This window comes from Lissotriton vulgaris, chromosome 5 (genome assembly GCF_964263255.1).
Source record: "Lissotriton vulgaris chromosome 5, aLisVul1.2, whole genome shotgun sequence".
NCBI lineage: Eukaryota > Metazoa > Chordata > Amphibia > Caudata > Salamandridae > Lissotriton > Lissotriton vulgaris.
In genome coordinates this window covers 209,719,979-209,733,542 of record NC_141693.1, presented here as the reverse complement: position 1 = coordinate 209,733,542, position 13,564 = coordinate 209,719,979, and the positions used below count along the sequence as shown (strand labels likewise).

At 44.5% G+C, this 13,564-nt stretch overlaps 1 protein-coding gene across 2 annotated transcripts in view; it reads left to right on the top strand.

Annotated features, from left to right (window-relative positions):
- EXD3 (exonuclease 3'-5' domain containing 3) overlaps window positions 1–13,564 on the top strand; it is a 2,419,489-nt gene that overhangs the window by 1,553,620 nt on the left and 852,305 nt on the right. For both annotated transcript variants that reach the window (XM_086921181.1, XM_086921182.1), the window contains one exon: window positions 4,535–4,588. In XM_086921181.1, coding sequence (XP_086777307.1) covers window positions 4,535–4,588 — 54 coding nt within the window. The remainder of the gene's footprint in view (window positions 1–4,534; window positions 4,589–13,564) is intronic.

Below are 13,564 nucleotides of genomic sequence, written 5' to 3'. Positions count from 1 at the left end.
AAAAATTGAGAAGAAAATTGAAAACAGGTGGACTTGCTATGCCAGACATACTTCATTATTGCCATTCTTTTCATTTTAAAAACTTTAGACAAATGGCTGATAAAGCTGATACATCTTGTTTGGGCCGACTATTTCAGGCACTACTACATGGTATCCCTCTAGGGTACGAATTCTTCTTATTTAAATTTGGGGACCCTAGATTTTACAAGAGGGTTAGATTAAAGGTGTTAGATACGGCTCTGAGGAATTGGGTGTTTGAAAAAAAGCTAGGCATCCCGTATTACACACCTCAAGCCCCCATATGGGATTCCCCGGGGACACCGGAATGCCTCAGAGACGATTATCGCTTCCCCTCAAAGCAGCAGACTCACTCTTTAGGCTGACAAATGGAACTCTCACTAAGTTCAAATATTATCAGTTATCTAGCTGGTGGACTACCATACTCTGGGATTTAACAACTAACCCTAAGTTTGAACTGGTAAAGAAAAAAGGGAGTTGGAAAAAAGAGATTTCCTTTTGGTATGAGGCACTAAACGAGAAAGACGAAGTCACAGAATTTGAACTTAATAAGCTGTGGGAAGAAGCGGAAGCTTTGCAATGTGATAACTTACCAGCTCTATGGGGAGATTCTTTTAAATTGCTAAATACAGTGGTGAAATCGGCCCCGTTAAAACTGAATAATTTTTTTCACCCTGTATAGAGCGTACATATCCCCGAAAAAATTGGTAAAGATTACGAACCTTGAATATTGTTGCCCACGTTGCAAAGCCTCCGCTGCGGAAGATTTGCATATGTTTGTGGAGTGTCCAAGATTGTTACCCTTTTGGTCTAAAATCGAAGCATTCATTACAGAAGTTTTGGGTATACATCTTGTGATTACCCCAAGGATGATTCGCTTTGGTCTAGGTGTAGAGTACCAGCTTAATGATATGAGGACCAAATTTATGTTTTATGTAATGATTTTAGCTAGGCGGGAAATTTGTAAGGCCTGGAAGTCAGAGAATGTTCCCACCTTTTCCGAGTGTCTGAAATATATTATATATACTAGTGAGTCTGATATAGCATGCAACAGTTCTAGCTAGGATAAGATCTGGGCGGCCCTTGTGGCTTGGCGGAACAGATGAGAGTATTCCGATGATTTCACCTGGGTACTATTGGCGCTTGGTCTCCAACCTAACTAAGGGCCTCCCAGTTTAAAGGGTATGGAGTGGACAAAGCAAACAGCTAAGCCTAGAAGGGTTTTCTCTTTCCTCTTCAGTCTTGGGATGAAATCCTTGAGGCCGGTACATCGTAATATGGAGAGGAGGAGATTCCCTATCTAGAATACCCATTATTGATATATGAGGAATACAAAAAAATTAATAAAAAAAACAAAAAAAAATCTGCTGGGCATTCTGGGGAGCTGTTACAGGTGGCAGTATTGATGTAAGGAGATGGCACTGGTGGGCCCTATATGGAAGTGGGCCCGCGCGGGCAGTGTAAGAAGGTGGCACCAGTAGACCGTGGGAAGAACAGCTGGCACAAGGGAATATTCTGAGGAGGTTACAACGGTGGGAAGTGTAGATTAGCACCAGCAGGTAGTTTGAGGAGGTGGCACCGATGGAAAGGCATTCGAGGGCAGTGCGAGGAGCAAGCGCTAACAAGGAGGCTTCCACAAGGCGAGTTTGCACCCACTGGCAGAGTTAGCACCGCTGAACTGTGTGAGAAAGCAGCACGGAGGGCAGTGTCTGGATTTGGCCGAGTTATCAGTCTTGGTTGAGTTATCGGAGCTAGGCAGCACCTGACTGGCCGCTGTGCTTCAGTATGACCCTTTTATCACCAGCCACAATTCCCAGGTGCCCGGAGCAGATCTGCCTCAGTCAGTGCGCTGCACTCTCTTACTCCTTACCTGCCGAAGAGGAGGTGGCGCGATAGGTGGAACCCTGCGACGTCAGGACTCTGAGATCGCTGGAGCCAGGACATTAACCCAGTCTGCTATCGAATCATCGGAACAACCCAGACAGGAATGTCATAGACTGAATGCAGAAAAATAAGCACGGAATCGAAACCAGTGGTGCGCGCGCACCACAGAGGATCGGAGACGAGGGAGCCTGTTGTCTGTGCCGCTGCTGCACGTAACAGACACCACTGGGAAATGAGCAGTTATATTTGTAAAGAAGCTGGGACATTCACACGCCTTTCACAAATGGCATGCTGCCTTTTTTACAAAGACGCACGCTAAAGCCAATAGCTGCTCATGAAAAAAAAAGCACACGCACAAGCGTGTGGTCAGCATTCAGAATCCTCTACATGAGGTCTCTCGCTGTGCGAGCAGTGCTACGCACTGCAACGCTAGGCGCGAGACCTAAAAATGGTCTCTCCACACACTCCGCCAAAAAACGAAGTATGCTGCTCACGGCACTTAATGGCTAAACCCAGGATAGGGACAGTCGTCCTCTGTTAATTATGAGGTACTTGGTGTGATTCTCCGGGTCACAGGATTGGTCCTGGAGCTTGCCTAGTCAATGAGAGGCATAAGCAGTGGCGTAACAAAGGCACCTGTGGTGCTGGGGGGGTTGAGTGAGCTGTAGGGGACCCCTCAGCACAGTACTGGCTCGAGAGCTCCTGATTAAATACGCAGTTGGCCCCTCCAAGTGCCTTGCAGGGGGGCCCCTCAGGTTTTGTTACGCCACTGAGCATAAGTCCCTGTTCTCATGCTTAGATTAGCATCGCTTGGTCACAATAGGTCAGGATTTCAGATACACACACATAGGCATTCAGGGCAAGGGAACACTCCTTTGTCCTATGTACTTTGTTCTATGCAGGGGACATTCCTAGCCACTAACTAGTATATTATGTTGATTCTTAAACCTCCAATTTTCTGACTGCAACTGCACCCCGTTTGTGTAAACTGTGTGGAGTTACTGGGATGACAGCGACTTTCCCTTGAACAGCATCGTGCCTGCAACAAACGGCCTGATAATGCGGGGAAATAAGGGATGGCAGGATGTCTCCCAGCCACTCCTGGCAGATAATGCTTGAAGGTAGTGTTGGACAACTTAAGGTAAAGGTTGAGTGCCTTTATAGGCCTTCTCGACATTGGCCGCACATAGAACATTCACAAAGAGATCTACCATTAACGCACTTGTGAGAGCGCAGCCAAGCCAACACAGCCTCTGAAAACGGAGCAGTTCAAACAAGCTTTCGACAAAGTATAAGAGCTTTATCCATTTGGGTGGTTTTGTGGTATGCTAAGTATACAATTAATAGGGACCTCCAATTCTTTGCCATCACGATATGGCTGGAAGCTGCTTTGGTGTACTTGCATGACAGCTCAAGTGTCCCTGATCAGGCGTGCATATGAAGCACTGCCATTCCAGAAGCCAGGCCCCCCTGGACTTGAGAAACTTACCTTGCGCTCTCCGTCGCCCCGGATGGACCGTCTGCCGTTACCGCCCCAGTGCCCCGCAACCTGGTAGCTACGCCACTGCCCTGGATCTAACATATTTTGGGGGCCCTTGTTCGGAACCAATTTCAGTTCTTTCATGCCCTCTCTAGCCAGGTCACTGACAGTGCACAGAAACACTCGACCAAATTCTAAATATGCTTACAAACAGCGACGTGTGTTTTCAATAGTGTAACATCAGCTGCTCACTAATATTACTGCAAAATATCTCTCTGACACCCTCCCATTTCTTATATGTGAGGTCCTCTTTTGATCTAAAAGAACGCTCTCCAAAATGTTTGTAATAGGCTCTCCCGCATCACCCACATTAAAAAAATATTAAAGGAAAATGGTATTTACAACAATCTGTTTAAGAATTATTCAAGGTCATTGGGTCAAGACTCTCCGCAGAACAGAGCTGGCTCCATCAGGGGGCCCCATGAAAACTGGGGCCCTAGGCCAAACCTACTTAGCCCATCCCTTAAAACGTCTCTGCTCTCGCAGCAGTTACTACACAAAACTTGAAACAACACGAGCCACCATTATGATACTACATTAGCTCACAAACCCACCATATACTTTTTCCAACATCAAACATGGTTTTCTACGGATGTGTGTCGTTACTACGCATGCTTTTACAACGCATGCCTTTACCACGCAGGTTTTACAATGCAATTCGTTACAACGACTTGTGTTGGGGGGCGCTGGATAGTGAATAGTTTAATTTACTATTCCAACTCCAGTCTCCGTGGATAGTAGGGAAGGTTTTGTATAGTAAATGAAACTATTCCCTATCCTAAAGCGCCCCCAGCGCAAGTCAATGTAACGACTTGCGTTGTAAAAGTTGCGTGGTAAAGGTACTGCGTGGTAAAAGTTGCGTTGTAAACGCTGTTCCCCGTTTCCTACAATACAATCACATCCCATAAAGTACAGTATTGCAAATGTACAACAGTAACAATATTTATTTAACAGCAGTAAACAATGTAATTTGTGATGTGTTTCACCCCTTTAAATAAAACATATACATGTAAGGTTTGGCACTCTAAATATACTCTGTTGTTGACTGCAACATGGCGTTATGAATTTTTTGTATTTTTGTATTTTTTTTAGGTGGCCAGACAAGAGGGTCGTGTGATTCTAACCTGTGGCTTGCCCTATCAAACGGTAAGTAATGAGCATCAGAGATGTAGAACATGTTCATCACACATTCTACACGCAGGCTTGCATACTTGAGTCTTGCTGGCTTATCGCAAAAAAGGGGAATATGGTATTGATTACATTCAAGTGGATTCCAGCAGTTTCCCATCTTTGAAGAAGACTGAACTAGTCCTGGGTTAGTAACCTACAGAGATCCCTAGAGCGCAGGGATCCGTACTGTGTTATGTTGACAGATTATTTCATTCTGTTCCGAGATGTGTGAAGAGTTTAGCTATCTCCAAGTCTTTGCTTTTTGTCAGAAGTAATCAGATGTGTTGAAATAATTCAATGACGTGCACCTTTTGTTGTGGGGAGATAACTTCTGCATCGCTTCCTCTCTCAGTAGTACTCATTTGCATGGAAGAGTTGATGGGGGCCAGCATTCAGCCCTGCAGATCTTTAAATGTATATATATATATATATATATATATATATATATATATATATATATATATATATATATATATATATATATATATATATATATATATATATATATATATATATATATATATATATATATATATATATATATATATATATATATATATATACTGTTACTAACTATTACTACCCACTGGCGTTTGCCAGTGGGTAGTAATAGTTAGAACCTAGTTTCCATAGGGAAAGCATTTTTTGATTTGCTGATAACTTTGGCGTTGTTTGACGAATCTTTCTTACATTCTCAAAAGAAAAAGTCTATCTAGGTCAGCTGCTATCCTGAAAATTTGGGGGTGATTCGTCAAGTGGGGGCTGAGAAAAAAGGGGGGGTCCCAAAACTCATTTTCTTCAGGACAACGAACTACAGCCCAAACTGCTGAACGGAATGGCTCCAAATTTGACAGAAAGGTAGAGCTTGGTTCAGAAAGCGACCTTTTTCAAATGGTGTAAATCCGTTCAGTAGTGTTTGAGAAATTCAAAAAATACGAGTGAAAAACTAATTTTCCCATAGGAAACTTTGTGCAAGGCTACAGCCGAAACTACTGAACGGAATTACTCCAAATTTAGCAGAAAGGTAGTGCTTGGGTCAGAAAGCAACCTTTTTTAAAATGGTGTAAATCCGTTCAGTAGTTGCTGAGAAATTAGAAAAATAAAAGTTTCGATATCTGGGCAGAGCCTAAGTCGCGTGCGCAAGCTTCACTGTGATTGGCTGCCAGAACTCCAAACCAGGAAGTGTTGGCAGCCATCTTGTGGCTCGGTAGAATTAAGTCACCAGAAAACGGAGAAACAAAGGTAGAAAACAAGGGAAGGGGGCTGGGTAGAAACACCCTGACCCCCTAGGCCTGCTGAGGGGGTCCTAGAAGGACCCCCAGGGCCCAAAAAATATGTAAAAAAAAAAAATTAAAAAATCAGCGGAATTTGCGCTGGAGTCGTGTGTTTTAATTTAATGAGGCTCTTGGGCTGGCTAGGTTTTGGGGGCATTTCTTAAAAAATAATAGCGGGGGCTCGCAGGGGTTGCGTTGACCCGCCGAGGTTCACGCAGCCCCCTGGGGCTTCAGGGGACGGGGTTGCGTGGCCTCTCTCCTGGAGGAATGTATGTGCATATAACTTTGGCGTAGTTTGACGCATCTTTACGAAATTATCCAAAACGTTTCTCTTTTTTTTGATTAGGGCCTATATTGAACGTTTTAGGGGTGAATGGTGTAGGAGGGGCTGAGAAAAAGGGGGTCCCAAAATGTGTTTTTTCCATGAAGTTTCGATACAAAACTTTACAGAAGAGTACAGGTGAAGGTGCTGAACTGATGGTGAAAGGTAATTGGTCAGAAAGCATGCTTTTGTTTCAATGGTGTAAATCTGATCAGTATTTTTTAAGAAATATCAAATTTTCAAGATATCATTATCTGAGAAATCTGACGTGATTGGCTGAGGGGTTACAAGCACGAGCGTGCGGCTCATTGGCTTTGAACTATTGAAACTAGGAAGTGTTGGTAGCCATTTTGTGATTTACTCCGTTACCTCGCATGTCTCTGCGTAGAAGTCATCGGGTCCGCAGTTTTACCTCAGTGAGGCAACACTGGCATCTGTGTGAGATGTGCCTTTCATGCTGCCTCTCCTGATATCACTAGGTCGCGGCTATGGCTTGAAAAGTCAGTTTGTCGGCTCCCACCTCTCTACGTTTGCAAGCTAGTACGTTGCTGTGGGGCGCAGGTGTCCCTTTGCGAGACAGGGTGCGAACTGTTTATAAGTCACACTATATGAGCATTGAAAAGCCATTTTGTGATTGAGTCCATCAGGTCGCATCTGTGCGAGGCAACTCTGAAAACATACTGGTTCTCTGTCTGTGAGAGATACCCCTTTAACTCTATTTCTCCACACATCAGTAGGTAACGCACCCTGTTCCTATATCACCGGCATACCCCAAACAACCTTAATGGTCCCGCAAGTCTGCCTCTGCGAACTAGTGGTGGGCTCGCAGCTGTTCCGTTGGGACTCCTCGGGGCTACGGTTGTATCTGTGAAGTCAAGAGTGGAAATATACCGCAGTTCTCTCTCTGCGAGATACCCTCTTCACGCTCACTCTGCCTACCATCACCACTTCGCAGGTATGCCTTTAGAAGCCAGTGCGTTGGCTCGCAGCTCTGTACCTTTGCAAGCTACTACGCTGCTGTGCCTCTACCTGTGCGAGCTACCATGCTGCTGTTCCTTTGGGAACAGACGGCCTGTAGTACTCCCTCTGCGAGTCGAGCCCCCAGGCCGCAGCTGTCCCTCTGCGAGCCTGGTTGCTAACTGTTCATAAGTCACACTAAATGAGCATTGAAGGAAGAGAGAAAGAGAAATAGTGTGAGCGAGAGGAAGACAGAGAGAGAGAGTGAGAGTGAGGGAAAGAGTGGGAGAGAGGAAGAGAGAGGAAGAAAGAGAGAGAGTGAGAGAGGAAGAGAGAAAGAGTGAGAGAGAGGAAGCCATCCAAAGAGAGAAAGTGAGACAGAGAGGAAGACAATGAGAGAAACAGTGTGAGAGACAGGAAGAGAGAGATAACGAGATCAACAGTGTGAGAGAGAGGAAGATAGAGAGATAAAGAATGGGAGAGAGAGAAAGAATGAGAGAGAAAATTAGAAAGTGTGAGAGAGAGAAAGGAAGAGATGGAGAGGGAGTGTTGAGACTGGAAAAAATCTTTGAAGCTCATCTTTGTGCCACCGGTGTGTCTCCAACCACGTGCCGGGAGATAGTGCAGCCCTCAAGTTTAGTGGTCTGAAAGATAGTATAGAATTAGTAATTGTAGAGTGCATACAACTGCACACGCGTAATTCTATTCTTGGTAATGCACAATAGGGGTGGTGCACCCCATCCATTCCCTCTGCCTGGAGGTGTCTGTGCGCTCTTGTGCGTACAGACTGCTGCACACTATCCACTCCCTCCGCCCAGAGGTGACTGGCCGCTGCTGTGGAAAGAAGTCTCTTTTCTCAACTTCCGCCACCGGCGTGTGTGTAAGAGGGTCCACCACGTGGCGAAGCAACCTCCTCAGCCGTTGCGTACACGCAGTCCAGCTGAACTCACATTTCAGGTGGGTATTAATTGTCAGCATGGCCACGCATCATCGCAGATTTTTCGTGCGTTCAGCTCTGGTGGTGTTGGGGGGGTGAACGTTGATTTGTGATTCACAGCCTGTTAGATAAAAAGCAAGATAAGATTGTGTGTCACGTGACCTTTGACTATCTTGAGTACTATTACTATCTCTAGCTATTTCAGCTCCAATAGTTCTTTCTTGAATAATCTCTTCGTTGAACATTTGGAGATAATTTGGAAAAAGTGTGCATTCAATGCTCTCTTTACATGCATTGAAAGAAACCTCGTAGCAGTCACAATGACCAAGTAATTCCATTTCAGTCCGCCAAGGTTTGAAAAGTTGCAGGAGAGCTAAATAGAAAAACTCTTTTATCTGGAGTATCACAACTTACTTTCCTGTGATTAATCAGATTTCCTTTGTCATGCTTTATCAAACATCCTTCAGATCCAATTACAACGTATTTTCCTTCATTTATATTTTCTGTGAATTTTTTATAAAAACTATGATGTTGCAGTATTTCATATAGACATAGGTTTTCCAGGTATGGACTTCCATTTGGATAGTATGTATCCAACATATTTGATTTCAGAATATCTAGACTTTCTGGTTCATTCAGTGCCAAGTATTCAATTTCTTGTACAGATTTCAAAACTCGATTTCGTGCTGCAGGAAGCCCAAGACTTATCCAGATGATCCCTCTTGACTTGAATATAAACTTGCAGATGTCAATCTGTACGAACATTCGTAGGATCCGATTTCTCAATGTGAAAACATCTTCAAGCTGAAGCTGTACAATTTTTTGTTAAGTGTCCTCTTTTGCGAAATTTCCTCCCACATTTCTTTCAATTCTGTCTTCTCAGAGTTGGTAATTTATGACATGGCATAGCAAGCAACAGCAATTGAGTTATCTGCAACATATTGTATGTCCATATTTGCATTGCACATCTTCAAAATCACTGGATTGTAATCATTAATGTACTTCAATTCTTCTGTTCTTTTTAAATTGTAAGCATTTTTGGGTGATTTTTGAGTGATAGTATGCCTCACTGCTGATATAAAACTGTTCACTCTTTCTTGCGATGAGTTATGGTGCACTGAGTTAGTAGTATCTTTGGAGCTGGTCCGGAGGGGCAGCACTCGGACCTATGTTTTGTCTATTGAATTCTGCTTCAGTACGGCCACGTATTGATTTTTGCGTTAATAAGGCCACGTGGCAATGACTTATTGTGCACTGAGTTAGTAGTACCTTTGGCACTGAGTGTGTACGTATCCTGCGATAATGCGTGGTCCGGAGGGGCCGCACTCGGAGCTATGTTTTGTCTATTGAATTCTGCTTCAGTAAGGCCATGTGGCAATTACTTATGGTGCAGTGAGTTAGTAGTACCTTTGGCACTCAGCGTGTACATACCTTGCAATGATGCGTGGTCCGGAGGGGGGGAGGGGACACTCGGAGCAATGTCTTTTGTCTATTGAATTCTGCCTCAATTCGATTTTCGAGTGATAATATGTCTCACTAATCAAAGGGAGTCTGGTGCTGTGGTCACTGCCACGGACTTGGGGTCACTGCCTTTCAGGACTCAGGACACAGTTCCACATGTGGGATCGGCTTGTGTTGAACCGGGTTAGTGTCACCACGTGTCGCGCCTTGTGTTGTACAGGGTTAGTGTCACCATGTGTCACCAGCCTTACATATGGAAATATGCCTCACTGATCGAAGGGAGCCTGGTGCTGTGGTCGCTGCCACGGACTTGGGGTCACTGCCATTCAGGACTCAGGGCACAGTTGCACATGTGGGATCTACTGTGCCGATGATGCGTCGTCTGGGCAGGCCGTACTGGTAATAATGTCTGTTGCCTACTGGACTGCGTCATTTGCAATCGAGAGTTGTTCTGAATTGTGAGCCCTACTCACTGCAGTGGAGGCAGAAGGCAGCGGTGAAGAAGGGCCCACAGGCACGTGACATTGATTTAAGCAATGTCTGTTGCGTACTGGACTGCATCATCTTGAATCGCGACTCAATCTGAATTGTGAGCCCTACTCACTGCAGTGTAGACCGGAGGCAGCGGTGAGGACTTGAGCAATGTCTGTTGCGTACTGGACTGCGTCATCTGCAATCACAACTCAATCTTATTTGTGAGCCTTGCTGTCCGCAGTGTATATCAAAGGTAGTAGTTTGTACAGACATAAGTCCACGTTGCTGTGCCGCTGAGAGCTTGTGTGGCGGAAGCCAGCGATCGGCTGAGGAGGCTGGCGGTCACAACGGCGGCCTCGTGGCAGGGTGAGTTGTGCCGCCCTGGCAGACGCTTTGGCTTTCCCACATGTGAACCACGCCCAGAGCTCCGGCCTATTTATTCACACTCTTACGCTGAAGTGGCGTACATCGGACCAGCCCACTCCGATTACGCTTATGCTTAGAGGGGGGGGGGGGACACAGCTACATTACTGAGCTCTTCCCTAGTGTTTGACGTAACATGGTTGGGTCCACTGTCCACAACACTACAAGCACCAGTAGTATTTGTGCACATGGAGAGGTGTGTGTTGTGCATACTGAGATGTGTCCAGCTCATCACCGCTACACTTTGCATTGTGTGCATTGTTATTCATGGGGGAATTGCTTCCTTCACATATAGTTTGTTCACACCTGTCCCAATGTTCAGCTATTGTGTGGCTGAGGGTCCATGCCGTTTTTGGAAAGTTTGCTGTCTTGTTCTGCACTGCTTTGGTGGTAGAGAGAGGGGGGTCCTGCGGGTGGTGGTGGGTGTTGTGGCGTTCTTGGGAGTTGGAGCTGCTTGATTAGTATGTCTGTGACATGTGTTGGTCTTCAGATGTGGCTCTGGGCTGGGCTGCCTTTCATACTGTAGGTAGTTGTTTAATATTTCAAAAACAAGAAGACCTACAGTTTCAATAATAAATAAAAGAAATTATAAAAAAATATTTTTAGGATATTAAAGTTACAAAATAAATATATTTTTTCATAATTACTGAAAAAAACAGGTTTTTTGTAACTTCATAATTAGAAATTAGTATATAAATAACCTTTGAATTTCACAACAACAATAAGTTTCAGGAACATTAAAGTTAGAAATTAGTATTTAAAAAACAAAATTCAAATTTACTGAAAAAACGATTGCCACATTTCCCACCATTGAGCTATTATATGGCTGAGGGACCATGCCGGTTTTGAGAGGGTTCGCTGTCCTGTTCTGCACTGCCTTGGTGGATGTAGGGAGAACGGTGGTACGAGGGGGACGTCCTGAGAGTTGTGGCAGTGGGTGATGTCGTTCTTGGGCATCGGAACAAAGTATAGGTTAAATTAACATAATAATTAGAAGTTTGCATTAAAAAAACATTGAAATTCACTGAAAAAAACATAGGTTTCAGGCACGTTATAGTTAGAAATTAGCATTTAAAAAACCTTCGAAATTTACTGAAAAAAAACATCAGTTGAGACATGCTATAGTTAGCTGGACATTTCACTCATACAAAACCATAGAAATTCCCCTGTTATAGTTAGTTCAGCTAACTATAATTCGCAGCCCCGCAATGGACTGCTGATGACGTCACATATTACATCATTCATGACATGTTCAGTGACATCACTGATGACATCTTAAATGACATCACTGATGACATCATCCACGTGACAATCTGATGCACCTCCTCACACCCTAATATAACCTCCTCTCCCATCTCGCCCAGACCCCCAACCCAAATTACCACCATACACTTGTGCACTATAGTTAAATCCAACCCTAAACACCTATCCTACATGCTTGTTAACTGCCGCTCGGCTGTACCACATGCAACTGAAATATCTGAAACCCTCCTTAGTGAATCCATTGACATTGCCTTCCTTACTGAAACCTGGCTTAATGACCACTCAACGGCCAACCTTGACCTACTCACCCCGCCCCCCCCCCCGGGCTACTCCATCATCAGGAAAGACAGAACAGACAGAATTGGAGGTGGCCTAGCTATTGTCTACAAAAACGAAGTGCAACTCTCCTGTGTAAAAAAACTCTGATCACTTAACCTTTGAGTACCTTGGTGCCAAACTCACTAGTCAGGGTTCTCCCCCCCCCCACTTCGCCTACGTAACATCTACCACCCTCCGGGTGATCCACTTCCCTTTGCTGAGGAACTATCTGACCTTCTCTCTCAATCCTCTCTCTTCAACTCGAAAAACCTCTTCCTTGGTGACTATAGCATCCACTGGAACAATACTGCTGACCCCACAGTCACCCATCTCCTCAATCTTCTAGAAATCAATGGCCTTGTTCAACTTTGTCACTCGCCCACCCACACCAAAGGTGCCACTCTTGATGCCATCATATCCAATAATGACCTAGCTTCCATCTCCAGCATCCTCCCCATTGACTGGTCTGACCACCACCTCATCCTGTTCAAGATCGAATCCGCCCCCCTTTCACCCCCTATTAAAAGTCACCTACCCTTGAAGTGGACCAGGAAACTCAACCAAATCCCTCCTGGCGAACTCGAGTCTAAACTACAAGCTCAACTTCTTCTCACCCATCCCTCCCAGGATGCAAATAAGCTCACTGAACTCTTCAACAAGACCGCCAGCAAATTTATTGAACTCCTAGCCCCTCCCAAACAAAAAAAGCAAAGAACCATTCCATCTAAAACCTGGTTTAACTCTGATCTTAACGACGAAAGGCGATCACTTAGACTGACGGAAAGGTCTTGGAGACAACACCCTTCTGCCGCCCACCTTGCCTGTCTCAGGACCGCTAGATCATCATATAAAAAACACATCTTCGAGGAAAAGGCCTCCTTTTTCCAAATTCAACTAGTTCGGGCAAAAAACAGAACCAGAGAACTATTTAACATTGTTCGCAACCAAACATCCACAGCTCCCCCTAAACTTACTGCCTCAACAAACAAATGTGAGGAAATTAGCCAACTTCTCTGAAAAAATTGCCAAAATCGATCACTCCTTCCATCTAACGGAGATCCCATCTCTCGTTGCTGACCATACACGTAACAACCCTCCCGTCTTACCCCTGTCTCCTTTCCCTTCCACTCCCCCTCTCGCTACTACCCCTCCAGAACCCAACCTTCCCCCCCGAAACTAAAAAATTATGCATCTTTTTTTTTTTTTTTAAATCTCTTTATTAGCATCAGATTGGTCCGTAGAAGCATACAATCACATAGTAAACCGATTACATTGAAAACTTGAGTAGTCATCATACAGAATAGGCATCTGGAGGACGTGACCAATAATATTACAAATAGTGCAACACATTCTAGAAGTCTTATTTTCCTTTTTCCAGTTCTACATGTGAATCGCACGTGTGGAAGGATAATGCAAAGAGATATATATATGCATCTTGGTCTAATTTCCACCCCGTGACTGAACTTGAAGTCTCTAACATCATAACCAAACTTAAACCGTCCTCGTACACCAAAGACCCTATC